The sequence below is a fragment of the Anolis carolinensis genome, chromosome 3 (assembly GCF_035594765.1).
Source record: "Anolis carolinensis isolate JA03-04 chromosome 3, rAnoCar3.1.pri, whole genome shotgun sequence".
Taxonomy (NCBI): Eukaryota; Metazoa; Chordata; class Lepidosauria; order Squamata; family Dactyloidae; genus Anolis; species Anolis carolinensis.
In genome coordinates, this window is record NC_085843.1 from 195,835,204 (window position 1) to 195,849,064 (window position 13,861).

The window sequence follows — 13,861 nt, forward strand, 5'->3', positions numbered from 1 at the left end:
AAAAATTGTTGCCGGTTGCTCTAGAGTTCTGGTTGCTTGAGTTCCGGTTAACTGAGAGTCTACTGTATTTCAATTTTTATTTAAAGTATTACTTCTTTGAAATTATTGCTTGAGAGTACTCATTGCTTGAGTTCCTTTAAGAGCGAGTCTACTGTCTATGGAAACATGCCAGATCACACTGCTTTGAAAAGGTAAGAAGGCGAGAGGTGGCTTAAAGTTGCAGGCACCGAAAAAAACAGGAAGCTTTTCCTTACTTGGCAAGGCAATGCCCGCATTTTACCCCTCCCAACTTGTTGGGGGATTCTGGGAGCTGTGATGTTTAAAAAAGGAAAACTTTTTCAAGCTCTGCATGTAACTAGAGCCAGGCTCTGGAAGTGTAAACTACATTTCCCAGGCCGCTTTGCAGGCAGGAAGGGTTTGGGAGCCGGCAAAGCTTGTATGCCTGCTGGACTCAGACCTCCTTCCCTGCTCATGATGGCCGATTGGGCTCAATCCCTTTTGGGCATCAAGGGGCTGCTGCTGGATGTCAGTGGGGTGCTTTATGACAGTGGGGGAGAAGAAGGAGGCGGCGTCCCCATCCCTGGATCTATAGAAGCTGTAAAGAAGTAAGTGTGCGTTGTGTGTATGTCAATGTGGGGAGATCTCATCGAGCAGCTGCCTAATAAATGTCTTGCCTCTCCTCCAGCCCTTGATAGCCCTCTGGAGAAACACAGAAGTGGCTGGTTCAAAGAACTCACTTTAAGTGCATCTAGACTGAAGAATTAATGCACTTTGATACTTCTTTAACTGCCGTGGATCAATGCTTTGGAATCATCAGAGTTATAGCTTTAGAGGAACTTTGGCTTCCTGTCAAAGCTATGGTGCCTCCCCAAAGCACAACTCTCATAATTGAGCAATGTCAGTTTATTTATTTATCATTTCGGAAGCGAACCAAGGGTACAAGTGGTAATGTAATAATAATAATAATAATAATAATAATAATACTTTATTTTTCTATCCTGCCACCATCTCCCCGAAGGGACTCGGGGTGGCTAATATGGTGCGCAGCCCAAAACAGAAACAGAGTACAATAGAGTCTCACTTATCCAACATAAATGGGCCAGTAGAACATTGGATAAGTGAATATGTTGGATAATAAGGAGGGATTCAGGAAAAGCCTATTAAACATCAAATTACATTATGATTTTACAAATTAAGCACCAAAACATCATGTTTGACAACAAATTTGAAGAAAAAGCAGTTCAATACACAGCAATGTTATGTAGTAATTACTGTATTTACAAATTTAGCACCAAAACATCACAATGTATTGAAAAGATTAAAAACATTGACTACTAAAAGATAGACTGTGTTGGATAATCCAGAACGCTGGATAAGCGAATGTTGGATAAGTGAGACTCTACTGTATAACAGTTTAAAAACACCTATCAATAAACTAAAACAAAGATACAACAATCAAATAAAATAATCGATTAAAACATAGCATACAATAAAACATATAATGACCAAGCAATTGAAGTAATACAGTAGAGCCTCACTTGGATAAGTGAATATGTTGGATAATAAAGAGGGATTAAGGAAAAGCTTATTAAACATCAAATTAGGTTGTGATTTTACAAATTAAGCACCAAAACATCATGTTGTACAACAAATTTGACAGAAAAAGTAGTTCAATACGCAGTAATGCTATGTAGTAATTACTGTATTTATGAATTTAGCACCAAAATATCACAATGTTTTGAAAACAGTAACTACAAAAATGCGTTGGATAATCCAGAACGTTGGATAAGTGAGTGTTGGATAACTGAAACTCTACTGTAATACAAACCTCAACCACTATGGATAAAAGGGGTCGGGCCCAAGAAGATACACGATTTCAAGGCCTTTTAACAAAGTGCATGGACAGTGTCAGTGAGTCGGCTGGGATAATGTGGGATAGGATAAGTAGGAAGGGAATAAAGTGCTAAGAAGCAATGTGTCAGAGATGAGGGTCTTTGTATTTGGAAACACAAACAAAGTCAAAAAACAATAACAACTTGGAATTATACTAAATGTCCTTTGACCAGTAGCTAGCCACTTGGAGTGCCTCTGGTGTTGCTGTAAGAAGGTCCTCCATTGTGCATGTGGCAGGGCTTGGACTGCATTGTAATAGGTGGTCTGTGGTTTGCTCTTCTCCACACTTGCATGTTACGGATGCCACTTGGTAGCCCCATTTCTTAAGGTTGGCTCTGCATCTCGTGGTGCCAGAGCGCAGTCTGTTCAGCGCCTTCCAAGTCACCCAGCCTTCTGTGTGCCCAGGAGGGAGTCTCTCATTTGGCGTCAGCCACTGATTGAGGTTCCGGGTTTTAGCCTGCCACTTTTGGACTCTCGCTTGCTGAGGTGTTCCTGCAAGTATCTCTGTAGATCTTAGAAAACTATTTCTTGATTTAAGGCATTGGCGTGCTGCTGGTACCCAAACAGGGGATGGACTAGAGATGTCAATGCCTTGGTCCTTTCTTTGCTGGCTGCTACTTCCCTGTTTAGCAATGCCGGCTATACAGTATAATTTCTTCAGTGGCGTAGGGTATAGACATCCTGTGATGATGCGACATGTCTCATTAAGGGCCACATCCACTATTTTAACATGGTGAGATGTATTCCACACTGGGCATGCATATTCAGCAATAGAGTAGCAAAGCACAAGGGCAGATGTCTTCACTGTGTCTGGTTGTGATCCCCAGGTTGTGCCAGTCAGCTTTCATGCGATGTTATTTCTAGTACCCACTTTTTGCTTGATAGTCAAGCAGTGCTTCTTGTAAGTCCCACATTATCTGCTTTGAGCTGGAATATATGGCAGTGTGGACTTAGATAACCCAGTTCAAAGCAGATATTGTGGGATTTTCTGCCTTGATATTTAGGTTATATGGCTGTGTGTAAGGGCCCTGAGTCTACACTGCCATATAATCTGGATTTAATAGAGCATTCTAGCAAGGACCTTAGCTGCTTATGTTGATGGTAATTTCTACTGTAACTGTAACATTGCAGTGATCCTATCAGTGTAGCTGCTTAGATGTATATTTACAAATAACTTACAAAGTAACTTATGAAAGTTTGTGCTGTTATTGTTACATGGCTTCCAATGTTTTCTTGGCAAGATACATTCAAATACATTGCTTTCCTCTATGATTGAGAAGTACAACTTGCCTATGGCCGTACAGTGGTATTCCATGGCTAAGTGGAGATTCAAACCCTGCAGTCTCAGAGCCTATTCTTACTGCAGGATTATACTGCTATGGTTCTACTTTAATTGTCGTAATTCTATTCTATGGAATCCCAGGGTTTGTAGTTTGGGGTGACACCAGCGATCTGTGGCTGAGAATTCTAAATTGTGGTAATTCTTGCCTTCAAATCATTTCTGACCTTAGGCAACCCTAAAGTGAACCTATCACAGGGTTTTCCTGGCAATATTTGTTCAGAGAGGGTGAGTTACTATGACTTTGGGCCTTTCCACATGGTCATATAACCCAGAATATCAAGGCAGAAAATCCCACAAGATCTGCTTTGAACTGGGTTATCTGAGTCCACACTGCCATATATTCTAGTTCAAAGCCTAGGAAGGGAAGTTTACTCCTGAAGGAGTTATCATGGGGAAAAAGTGTCTCAGCTAAAGATTTCCCACCAATCTTTGTTTCTACAAGAAGCCAAGTTTTTCCAAATCCAATTCTCACAGAGGGAGAAAGTGAGGTGAAATCTGAACAGCAAAGCAAATATTATAGGAGTGTTAACCCTTCCCTATGTTATCCAAAGCTTACATATATATACAGTGGGACCTTAACTTAAGAGCACCCCATTTTAAGAGCATTTTGAGTTAAGAGCTATTGCTCAGTTTGGGTTTCACTTTGACATAAGAGCAATGTTTTGAGATAAGAGCAAGCACCAGAGGTGGATTACGACAAAGCTTTAGAGCTTCAAGGGAGCAGCCTCCATGCCTCGTGCTTTGAGCTCTTGTCTGCTTTGTGCTCTTGTCTGCCTGTTCCGACTTACATACAAATTCAACAAACGTACAGAACCTACCATGTCTTGTTTGTAACTTGGGGACTGCCTGTAATGATTATCTTGTTACATGCAGGAAGTTTGAAAACAGATCACAAGTATGTACAGGAAAAATTTTCCTTCCTATGCTTTCTAGGAACTGATACACCAAGGCCCACATTGTTCAATACTAAACAGTAGACATAGATAATCACAGCTGGCTGGCACAGCTTACATTAAATGTAAGACTTCTGATGAAAAAAATCCTCTATTACTTTTGCTGTGTGCCTTCAAGTTATTTCTGAGTAATAGCAAGCCCAAAGTAGCCTTAGCATAGAGTTTTCTTGGTAAAATTAGTTCTAAGGGGATATGCTTCTGAGGCTAAAAGAGATTTGAACCCTGGTCTCCTGAATCCTAGTCCAGCTGTCAAACCATTACACCCTGTTAGCTCATAATATCCATTTACATTTTTAAAGACTGACATAACCAGCCAAAATATGCATAGCTAACCATTCCAATGGTGAATAGAATGGACATTAAATTGAAAGTTTACCTACTGAGAGTATCAAATGAGCAAGCTGATGTACAATATAGCTTCTAATTATGATAAAAACAAGTGCAACCTCTCTTTTTGCTAAAGGTACATTCATTTTAAGGTATTGCTGTGAATTTAAATGCATGCATCTGGAAATAAATGTAATTAATTCCCCAGAATTTATGTTCAGTTTAAATACATGAGCAAATGGGTTTAATTATTTGTTGTCTCACAATTTCCAACATGGAGAGTGTTGTGGTTGACCATATTGCTTGGGGCTCAGAGAATGTAAAGTACTCAGCAAACCATGGTTATTTCACCATCATAAAATATTAATGGAAAATGGAAAATAGTGTCACATACTATCACTTATATATCAGATCCATGCAAGCCAAACAATCACATGGCACAAGCAAATGTAAGGCAAAAAAAATTGGAGATAAAAGATCAAGGAATTAAGATTACAAGCTACGCGCTCATACATAGGAATAAAATTCTGATCCAAGTGGACCCCAACTGATAAATCAGAAAGGAACCATATTACATCTCTTGGATAGATCATGTTCAAAATCAATTTCTCTGTTTCCAAAACTCTTCTAGGTTCTGGTCCTTGAACTGGATCTTTCTGACAGTTAAAATTGCTCTTCAAATCTGTTAAAAGACTACCCAAATCCTCAGAATATAATATGAAGGGTTTCTACAACCTTAACATTCAACTGAAGTGTTCATACTATTTTGCCATATTGTGACATGTATTACCCTGTTGGCCAGATGACACTACAACAAATAAACAATAATGGTGTTTTGTAGATTATTTCATGATATATGCATTTACTTCGGACTAAGTCTTCTTTGGCACTAGAGTTTACTTTTGAATAGATGTGTGCAAACACAGTTTACACTTTGGGTAACCATCAAAACAAAATAGTACACACATGAATTAATTAATTTTATATTTACGGTCACAGACCAGGAGTGTGAAAACTTAAAACATTAAAAACAGTGGTTGCTGTTGTTGTTCTTGTTGTTTTTTGAGTGTTAACATTAAGTCCAGAAATTCACAACGTTAAAAGCAGAAAATCCATAATATGGAATTAATCTACACGGCACACACGTTTTACTAGTTATTTTGATTGCTGTGAGTTTTCTGGGCTATATGGCATTTTCTCCTGACATTTTGCCCATATCTATGGCAGGCATCCTCAGAGGTTGTAAGCTATATTGGAAACTAGGTCAGTGAGGTTTATATATAGAATCATAGAATCATAGAATAGTAGAGTTGGAAGAGACCACATGGGCCATCTAGTCCAACCCCCTGCTAAGAAGCAGGAAATCGCATTCAAAGCACCCCCGACAGATGGCCATCCAGCCTCTGCTTAAAAGCCTCCAAGGAAGGAGCCTCCACCACGGCCCCGGGGAGAGAGTTCCACTGTCGAACAGCTCTCACAGTGAGGAAGTTCTTCCTGATGTTCAGGTGGAATCTCCTTTCCTGTAGTTTGAAGCCATTGTTCCGTGTCCTAGTCTGCAGGGCAGCAGAAAACAAGCTTGCTCCCTCTTCCCTATGACTTCCCTTCACATATTTGTACATGGCTATCATGTCTCCTCTCAGCCTTCTCTTCTGCAGGCTAAACATGCCCAGCTCTTTAAGCCGCTCCTCATAGGGCTTGTTTTCCAGACCCTTAATCATTTTAGTCGCCCTCCTCTGGACGCTTTCCAGCTTGTCAACATCTCCCTTCAACTGTGGTGCCCAAAATTGGACACAGTATTCCAGGTGTGGTCTGACCAAGGCAGAATAGAGGGGGAGCATAACTTCCCTGGATCTAGACGCTATTCCCCTATTGATGCAGGCCAGAAATCCATTGGCTTTTTTAGCAGCCGCATCACATTGTTGGCTCATGTTTAACTTGTTGTCCACGAGGACTCCAAGGTCTTTTTCGCACACACTGCTGTCAAGCCAGGCGTCCCCCATTCTGTATCTTTGATTTCCATTTTTTCTGCCGAAGTGAAGTATCTTGCATTTGTCCCTGTTGAACTTCATTTTGTTAGTTTTGGCCCATCTCTCTAGTCTGTCAAGATCGTTTTGAATTCTGCTCCTGTCTTCTGGAGTGTTAGCTATCCCTCCCAGTTTTGTGTCGTCTGCAAACTTGATGATCGTGCCTTCTAACCCTTCGTCTAAGTCGTTAATAAAGATGTTGAACAGAACTGGGCCCAGGACGGAGCCCTGCGGCACTCCACTTGTCACTTCTTTCCATGATGAAGACGACGCATTGGTGAGCACCCTTTGGGTTCGTTCGCTTAGCCAATTACAGATCCACCTAACCGTAGTTTTGTCTAGCCCACATTTTACTAGTTTGTTTGCCAGAAGGTCGTGGGGGACTTTGTCGAAGGCCTTACTGAAATCCAGGTACGCTACATCCACAGCATTCCCTGTATCGACCCAACTCGTAACTCTATCGAAAAAAGAGATCAGATTAGTCTGGCATGACTTGTTTTTGGTAAATCCGTGTTGACTATTAGCAATGACCGCATTTGTTTCTAAGTGTTCGCAGACCACTTCCTTAATGATCTTTTCCAGAATTTTGCCTGGTATTGATGTGAGGCTGACCGGACGGTAATTGTTTGGGTCGTTCTTTTTTCCCTTCTTGAAGATAGGGACCACATTCGCCCTCCTCCAATCTGCTAGGACTTCTCCCGTTCTCCAAGAACTCTCGAAGATAATTGCCAGTGGTTCTGAAATAACTTCCGCTAGTTCCTTCAGTACTCTTGGGTGTAGCTGATCTGGCCCTGGGGACTTGAATTCGTTTAGAGAGGCCAAGTGTTCCTGGACAACTTGTTTCCCTATTTGGGGTTGGATTTCCCCCAATCCTTCGTCCATTCCGTGTTGCTGAGGTTGAAGATGGCTTTCTTTTTCTGAGAAGACCGGGGCAAAGAAGGCATTAAGTAGTTCTGCCTTTTCCCTGTCCCCTGTTGCCATCACCCCATATCTGTGGAAAGTCCAGGGTGGGAGAAAGAACTCATGTCTGTTGGAGGCAAGTGTGAATGTTGCAGTTAATCACCTTGATTAGCATTGAAAAGCCTTGCAGCTTCAAAGCCTGGCTGCTTCCTGCCTGGGGGGGTCCTTTGTTAGGAGGTGTTAGGTGGCTCTGATTGCTTCATGTCTGGAATTACCCTGTTTTCAGAGTGTTGTTCTCTATTTACTACTCTGGTTTTAGAGGGTTTTTTTTAATACTGGTAGCCAGATTGTGTTCATTTCATGGTTTTCTCCTTTCTGTTGAAATTGTCCACATGCTTGTGGATTTCAATGGCTTCTCTGTGTAGTCTGACATGGTGGTTGTTAGAGTGGTCCAGCATTTCTGTGTTCTCAAATAATATGTTCTGTCCAGGTTGGTTCATCAAATGCTCTGCTATGGCTGACTTCTCTGGCTGAGTTAGTCTGCATTGCCTTTCATGTTCCTTGATTCGTGTTTGGGCATCGCTGCATTTGGTGGTCCCTATGTAGACTTGTCCACAGCTGCATGGTATACGGTAGACTCCTGCAGAGGTGAGAGGATCCCTCTTTCCTTTGCTGAATGTAGCATTTGCTGGATTTTCTTAGTGGGTCTGTAGAGAGTTTGTAGGTTGTGTTTCTTCATCAGCTTCCCTATGCAGTCAGTGGTTCCCTTGATGTATGGTAAGAACACTTATCTTCTGGGTGAAGAAAAGTGGGTTGTTCTGCTTTTGGTTTGCTTCGGACATTACTGAGATAATTACATGTTGATTTTTTAATGCATTCACCTGATTTATTTTTTAAAAATTAATATTCTTCTCTGCACCCTTTAATAACAGTAGAGATATACTATAAAACAATTGCCATTTCCATAGGGTAATTACATCTTAATTTGTCTGTATAGGATTTCTGAGATGCCTCCCTCCTGCCATAATCAGGCTGCAACATATTGCTGTATTGTTCATGACTGTATTTACTGTAGTTTATTTACTGTAATCTGTGCAGACAATGTAAGCTGCAATTGAACTTAGGGTGATGTCAGGCCACCTTGGCTGAAATGGCAGCAACACTGGAGCCTTCAGGCAAAATGTGACATGCTAGAGTCCTGTATGAAATGCTGAAAAATCTCTGAGTCCCAGTTGTTTATTAGCAATCGGTTTGTTTCAACAGTTAATTTGACTTCTCCATTTATTTGACCCAAGGGAGAGAAGGAGAACATATTGAATTTTGAAAGTGTGCCTTGACATGCTCACTAACGATGGTCCTCGGGATGTTTAGTCCAAACAGTCAACATACATTTGAGGCTGGTCTGTAGCTGTTGTAGAAGGGGGTGAAATCTGCCTTAAGCCCTCAGAGCCCAAAATAAGGATTGCATCAACTGTAGCCTGGATTTTGCTTTGGGGTTGAGAGGATGCCTTATCTCTTCATTGGACCCAGAGTTTTCTTGTGCTCTTGTCACTAACCCTAAAGATTGGTCATGAAGACATTCTGCAAAGCACTCGCTGAGAAGGAAAATGGTTCAAGTTGCATATTGCTGTGATGAGAAAATGGAAAGAGATACATCGAAATGTGTTTGTATTTTAGTAGAAGGTCGAGTCAATGGCAATGCTGAACGTCTATGCCAGTGGTTCCCAACCTGTGGTCCATGGACTACCAGTGGTCCTCAAGAACTAAAATATGGTCCGCAACCTCACCATTACTACACCATTGCAACGAGATCAACTGGTCTCACAAAACCCTCTTATAGTGCCGAGGCAACGGGGATGTTGGGAGTGGAGAGGCTGACTACCCACAAAAGGTGCGTCAACAAGCCTCCTGACTGCTGCTTCTCCTCCTCCTCCCTCCCCCTGAGCGGAGCCATTCCATGTGGTGCCTGCAAGCAGGGGCACCTTGGTGTCTTTGTTTTTAGGCCTGTTACTGGGGTTATTTGTGGTGCTGATTCAGAAAATTGCATTGGATAGACCAATGGGTGAGCTGATGGTGACTACTAGGTGGCATATGTTCTGTATCAGAAACTAGAACGGATGTGGTCTATACAATTCAATTTTCTGAATCAGCACACAAAATGACCAAACCGAATCTAAAGTTGACCAAAAACTGATTCGTAACCCTTTTGGTACTAATGTTGGAGAGTAGTCCCTGGTCAAGTGGTCCCTGGTCAAAAAAGGTTGGGAACCACTGATCTATGCTGAGAGATTTATTCTTTCTTATTTTCTGCTAGAACCTAATGAGAGAAGCAAGCCTGGTATTAGGATTGTTCATCAAGTTGGTATCATTGCCTTTTCCCCTGTTTAGAAAATCTGCATTTGAAATGCAGAGGGGGTTTTGTCAAATCCATTTTTGATTGTCTTATCATTCTCATGTTTTGCATATACATATTTTCACCACATGGATTTTATTCTTGTTCTGCAGTTCAACAGGGTGCTTACAGGGCCATAGGCAGCATAACGTAACAACTTTTGCAGTTTCCCATGTGATCCCTAATATTGTGTAGCATTAACGTCCTACCTGTGTCTACCTAAACAGCCTCATGGGGGGGAACCTCTCTCATTTACACTATAAATTATTAGTTTGTAATTGACTTGCTGCTCAATAGTAGCTTTCTCTTCTGCCTGAAGCCCATTGTAAAGGATCTATACCAGGTGTGGGCAAACTTTGGCCCTCCAGGTATATTGGACTTCAACTCCCACAATTCTTAACAGCCGGTACATATAAATAAACTTTGACTTATACAGAAAGATTTATCTATCTATATACACACACGTACACACACACACACACATTGTGCAAGGCTTTCTGCATTTTAAAAAATAACATAGGAAGACTTTTTATGTCAACTTTGCCTTTGGAAAGAATTACTTGTATAGCTCAGTTTATTGCTGCGATAGGAAAGAATCAGAAACAAGTCTCGTGTTTGAAAACCTGTATCAAATCAGCCAGACCATCTCCTCTGTCCTGGGCCATTATTGCTCTGATTAGTTTATACAGCACCAACATGAGGCAATCTATTTGCTTTTCCTGTTGCAACCAGTGAAGAGCTGGCCAGTTACAATACAAAAGGGTGGTTACAGAGCAATAAAACACCTCCTCCTGCCTGAGACCAGCTCTTTCCATTTACAGCTGTATGCTGATAGCATACCTATTAACATATACATTTGAAAAGACCACAACGGTTGGACATTTACAACGTCCTGTTGTTTGACCGCAATAGGGCATCTGTCCAGTACAATGTTCAACGGGGGACTTTGTTAAAAAGAAGGGAAATCCAGGGCAGAGCAGCTGGACAGTCATGTTAGACTAAGCTACCTGCAGAGTCTTAAAAGGGAAGAGCTGTAAGGGAAGATAGCCCAACTCAAATTGTAAAACAATTCAAAATGGGGCAGGGGGGTGAATTGGTGGACAAGGGGCATGACGCTGGGATTTGGTGGAGATAATTGTGCCATTTGAGCTATAAAAACCCTCTTGGGGGGAATGTGACATCTGTTAGGTTCTGGTGATGGTGACACTTTCAAAAATCAGTCTGCATTAAGTTAGTGAATGAATAAATCACAAGAGTAAATAGCTGCACTTCCCCTTTTTTGTCTAATACATACCAACCTACCCTTTATTACTATTTCTCTTTAAAATTAACACAGCTGTTTTTGTCCAGGTTGTGTTTACCTTACAGAATTTTTGAGACCAGAAGTGTTTTGGATTTTGGATTGGTTTTTGGGCGGGGGGGGGGGGGGATTTTGGACAACCTGTATTTACACATATGTCCATAATGAGATACGTTGAAGATGCAACCCAAGTTTAAACACAAAATTCATATATACTTCATATACACTTTATACACACATAGCCTGAAGGTAATTTTTAAACACAATATATTTAAAATAACGGTGTGAATAAAACAGTTTCTGTACATTGAAGCATAAGAAAACCAAATCTCCAAATCTATTGGATTTCAAAATTTTGGACAAGGAATGATCATCCTGTATATAAAACACATGCATGTAATCTCCATGAGTACAAGGATTCAAGAGAAAGCCATAGGAGCTATTTTAACCACAGCTTGTCCTCAGTTTAAACTTCTTTTCTATGTCCTTCAGCATATTTGTCCAAAGTACTGAAGATATTTGAAAATGTGCCATCACTCAAGCTATATATGAAAATAAAAGCTGAAATAAGATTAATGGTCAAGAGAACCATAAAAAAAGGCTGAATAGCCCTTATCCAAAATGTTTGGGACCAGAAGTTTTTGGATTTTTTTCTTTTGCAGATTTGAGAATATTTGTTCATACATAATGAGATATCTTGGAGATGGGACCCAAGTCGAAACATGAAGTCCATTTATGTTTCTATGCATCTTATACACATAGTCTGGATATCATATTATACACCATATTTGTAATAATTTTGTGCAGAAAAAATTTGTGCACACTGAACTATTGGAAAGTAAAGGTGTCACTAGTTCAGCCACCAATGTGGACAAATCTGGATTTTAGAGCACTTCCAAATTCTAAACAAAGGATTTTGAACCAGTAGCTTATTGTAACAAACTTTATTTATATTCATCATTTCCCCTCAGCACTGAAACATAAAATGGCCTAAGAAATATGACAGTATTTGAATTTGAGAAGAAGCTTTTAATTTTCCTCTCTCAAATGTGAAAAAGGTTATCCCAGTTAGTATTGTTTTTGTATTTGGAATACAGCCTCGCTCACATAGAAATCACAGTGAGAGGTAACATAATACAAGTGGAGTATCCTTTATCCAAAATGCTTGGGATCAGAAGTGCTTTAGATTTTGGATTTTTGGAATAGAACACAATGTTATCTTGGAGATCCAAGTCTAACCACAAACATAATTTATATTTCATATGCTCTTTATACACATTGCCAGAAGGTAATTTTGTATGATATTTTTAATAATTTTGTGATGAAACAAAGTTCGTATATATTAAACCAGTAGAAAGCAAAAGTAACTATTTCAGCTATTCATATTTTAGAATGTTCAATCTATAGTAGCAATGTTAAACAGTTACCTTAAGCAGTTATGACTGTTAATGAGACAAAGGCACCTAGTTATGCTCACTTTTGCTTTGTATTTAATGACCACAGTATGGAATTTCCGCTACATGATATCATTATGTCTCCTCAGGTTTGCATCTCAGGAAGTATGCCAAATTAAAGTTATCATTTTTTAATCATTTTTTCATATACATTTGTGTTTTTCAGTTGAAATATACAAGCAAGAGCAAGTAAATGAAATAAACAATTAGATATAAGCCAGACTTCTACACTGTACATAGATGTGTGTTACAGTTCAGCTTCTGCCTGCCTTTAAGCAGAAGGAGGGATAGGAAGCAATTGAAACCATACAGAAAAAGCTGATCTCAGAGTACTTAGATCTTTGTGTATGAATTGCTTTCTACTCCTCTAAGATGAGAAAGAGTAACAGTGGTATATGTGTGACATGGCAGACTGTGAGAGGTTTTGGGATGGGGTGCAAGGGCCAAAGTAATAGTTTTCTGCACCCCAAACAAGGACTTCCAAATACACAAGCTGCATTTATGTGAATTTAAGTCACTTCTAGGATTCAAGCCGAAGTTTATCACATTGTGATATAAAAAATGTCTGTCCATGTCTTTTGGAGCATTTAAACATTAAAATGTCAAAAGGGTGCCTTTACACCCAACACTTTTCAGTGCAATCTTGGTGTTTTTGATTCAGACATAAGCCCCATCATGTTTTTTGGGGGGTGGGGGTGGAAAGTTACTCCCCATAAATGTGACAAGGATTACAGCCTTGATATCATAAGGAAAATGTCTTGTCTGACATTTTTCTGTGCTTAATCCAGAATCTAATAGAAGGATTCCACTTTTTCCAATAAAGAAATAGATGTGTTAAATCCTCCTTCTCAGAGCTATTTGTAAAGACTTAAAATAATCATCAATACTACTTGCTAAGACCACCTCAGTTCTTCTACAATTGGAACATATTCTTGCTTTTCCCCTTCCTGCTTTTCTTCCTTCCTTCCTTCCTTCCTTCCTTTTGCTATTGTCATCTGTGTTGGAATCTATCATTTATTCACCAACTCTCCTCATTCAGATTAAATGCTGTTTTTCGAAAGCACTATGTAACACTATTTTTGTTCCTGGATTATAAATCTCATTTCCTAATTGGTTCTATCATAAAAACATGGAAAAGGTTTATTAAACTACAAAACCTTTGTTTTTGTAGTCTACACAAGGTAAAAATGGCATATGTCTAGACTGAAGGAGATAATAGTATTACCCTCAGCCACAAAAACGAAGTTTCTGGAGCATAACAACTACTTTCAAAGTA

At 39.9% G+C, this 13,861-nt stretch overlaps 1 protein-coding gene across 3 annotated transcripts in view; it reads left to right on the forward strand.

The window, feature by feature from the left end:
* The first annotated feature begins 243 nt into the window (after positions 1-243).
* Positions 244-13,861, forward strand: part of lhpp (phospholysine phosphohistidine inorganic pyrophosphate phosphatase) — a 246,067-nt gene continuing 232,449 nt past the window's right edge. Inside the window, exon 1 of one of the 3 annotated variants that reach the window (XM_062976045.1) lies at positions 244-605. In XM_062976045.1, the coding sequence (XP_062832115.1) occupies positions 316-605 (290 nt within the window). In that variant the 5' untranslated portion in view covers positions 244-315. The remainder of the gene's footprint in view (positions 606-13,861) is intronic. The other 2 variants (XM_016992218.2, XM_003218586.4) reach the window with 2 other exon arrangements.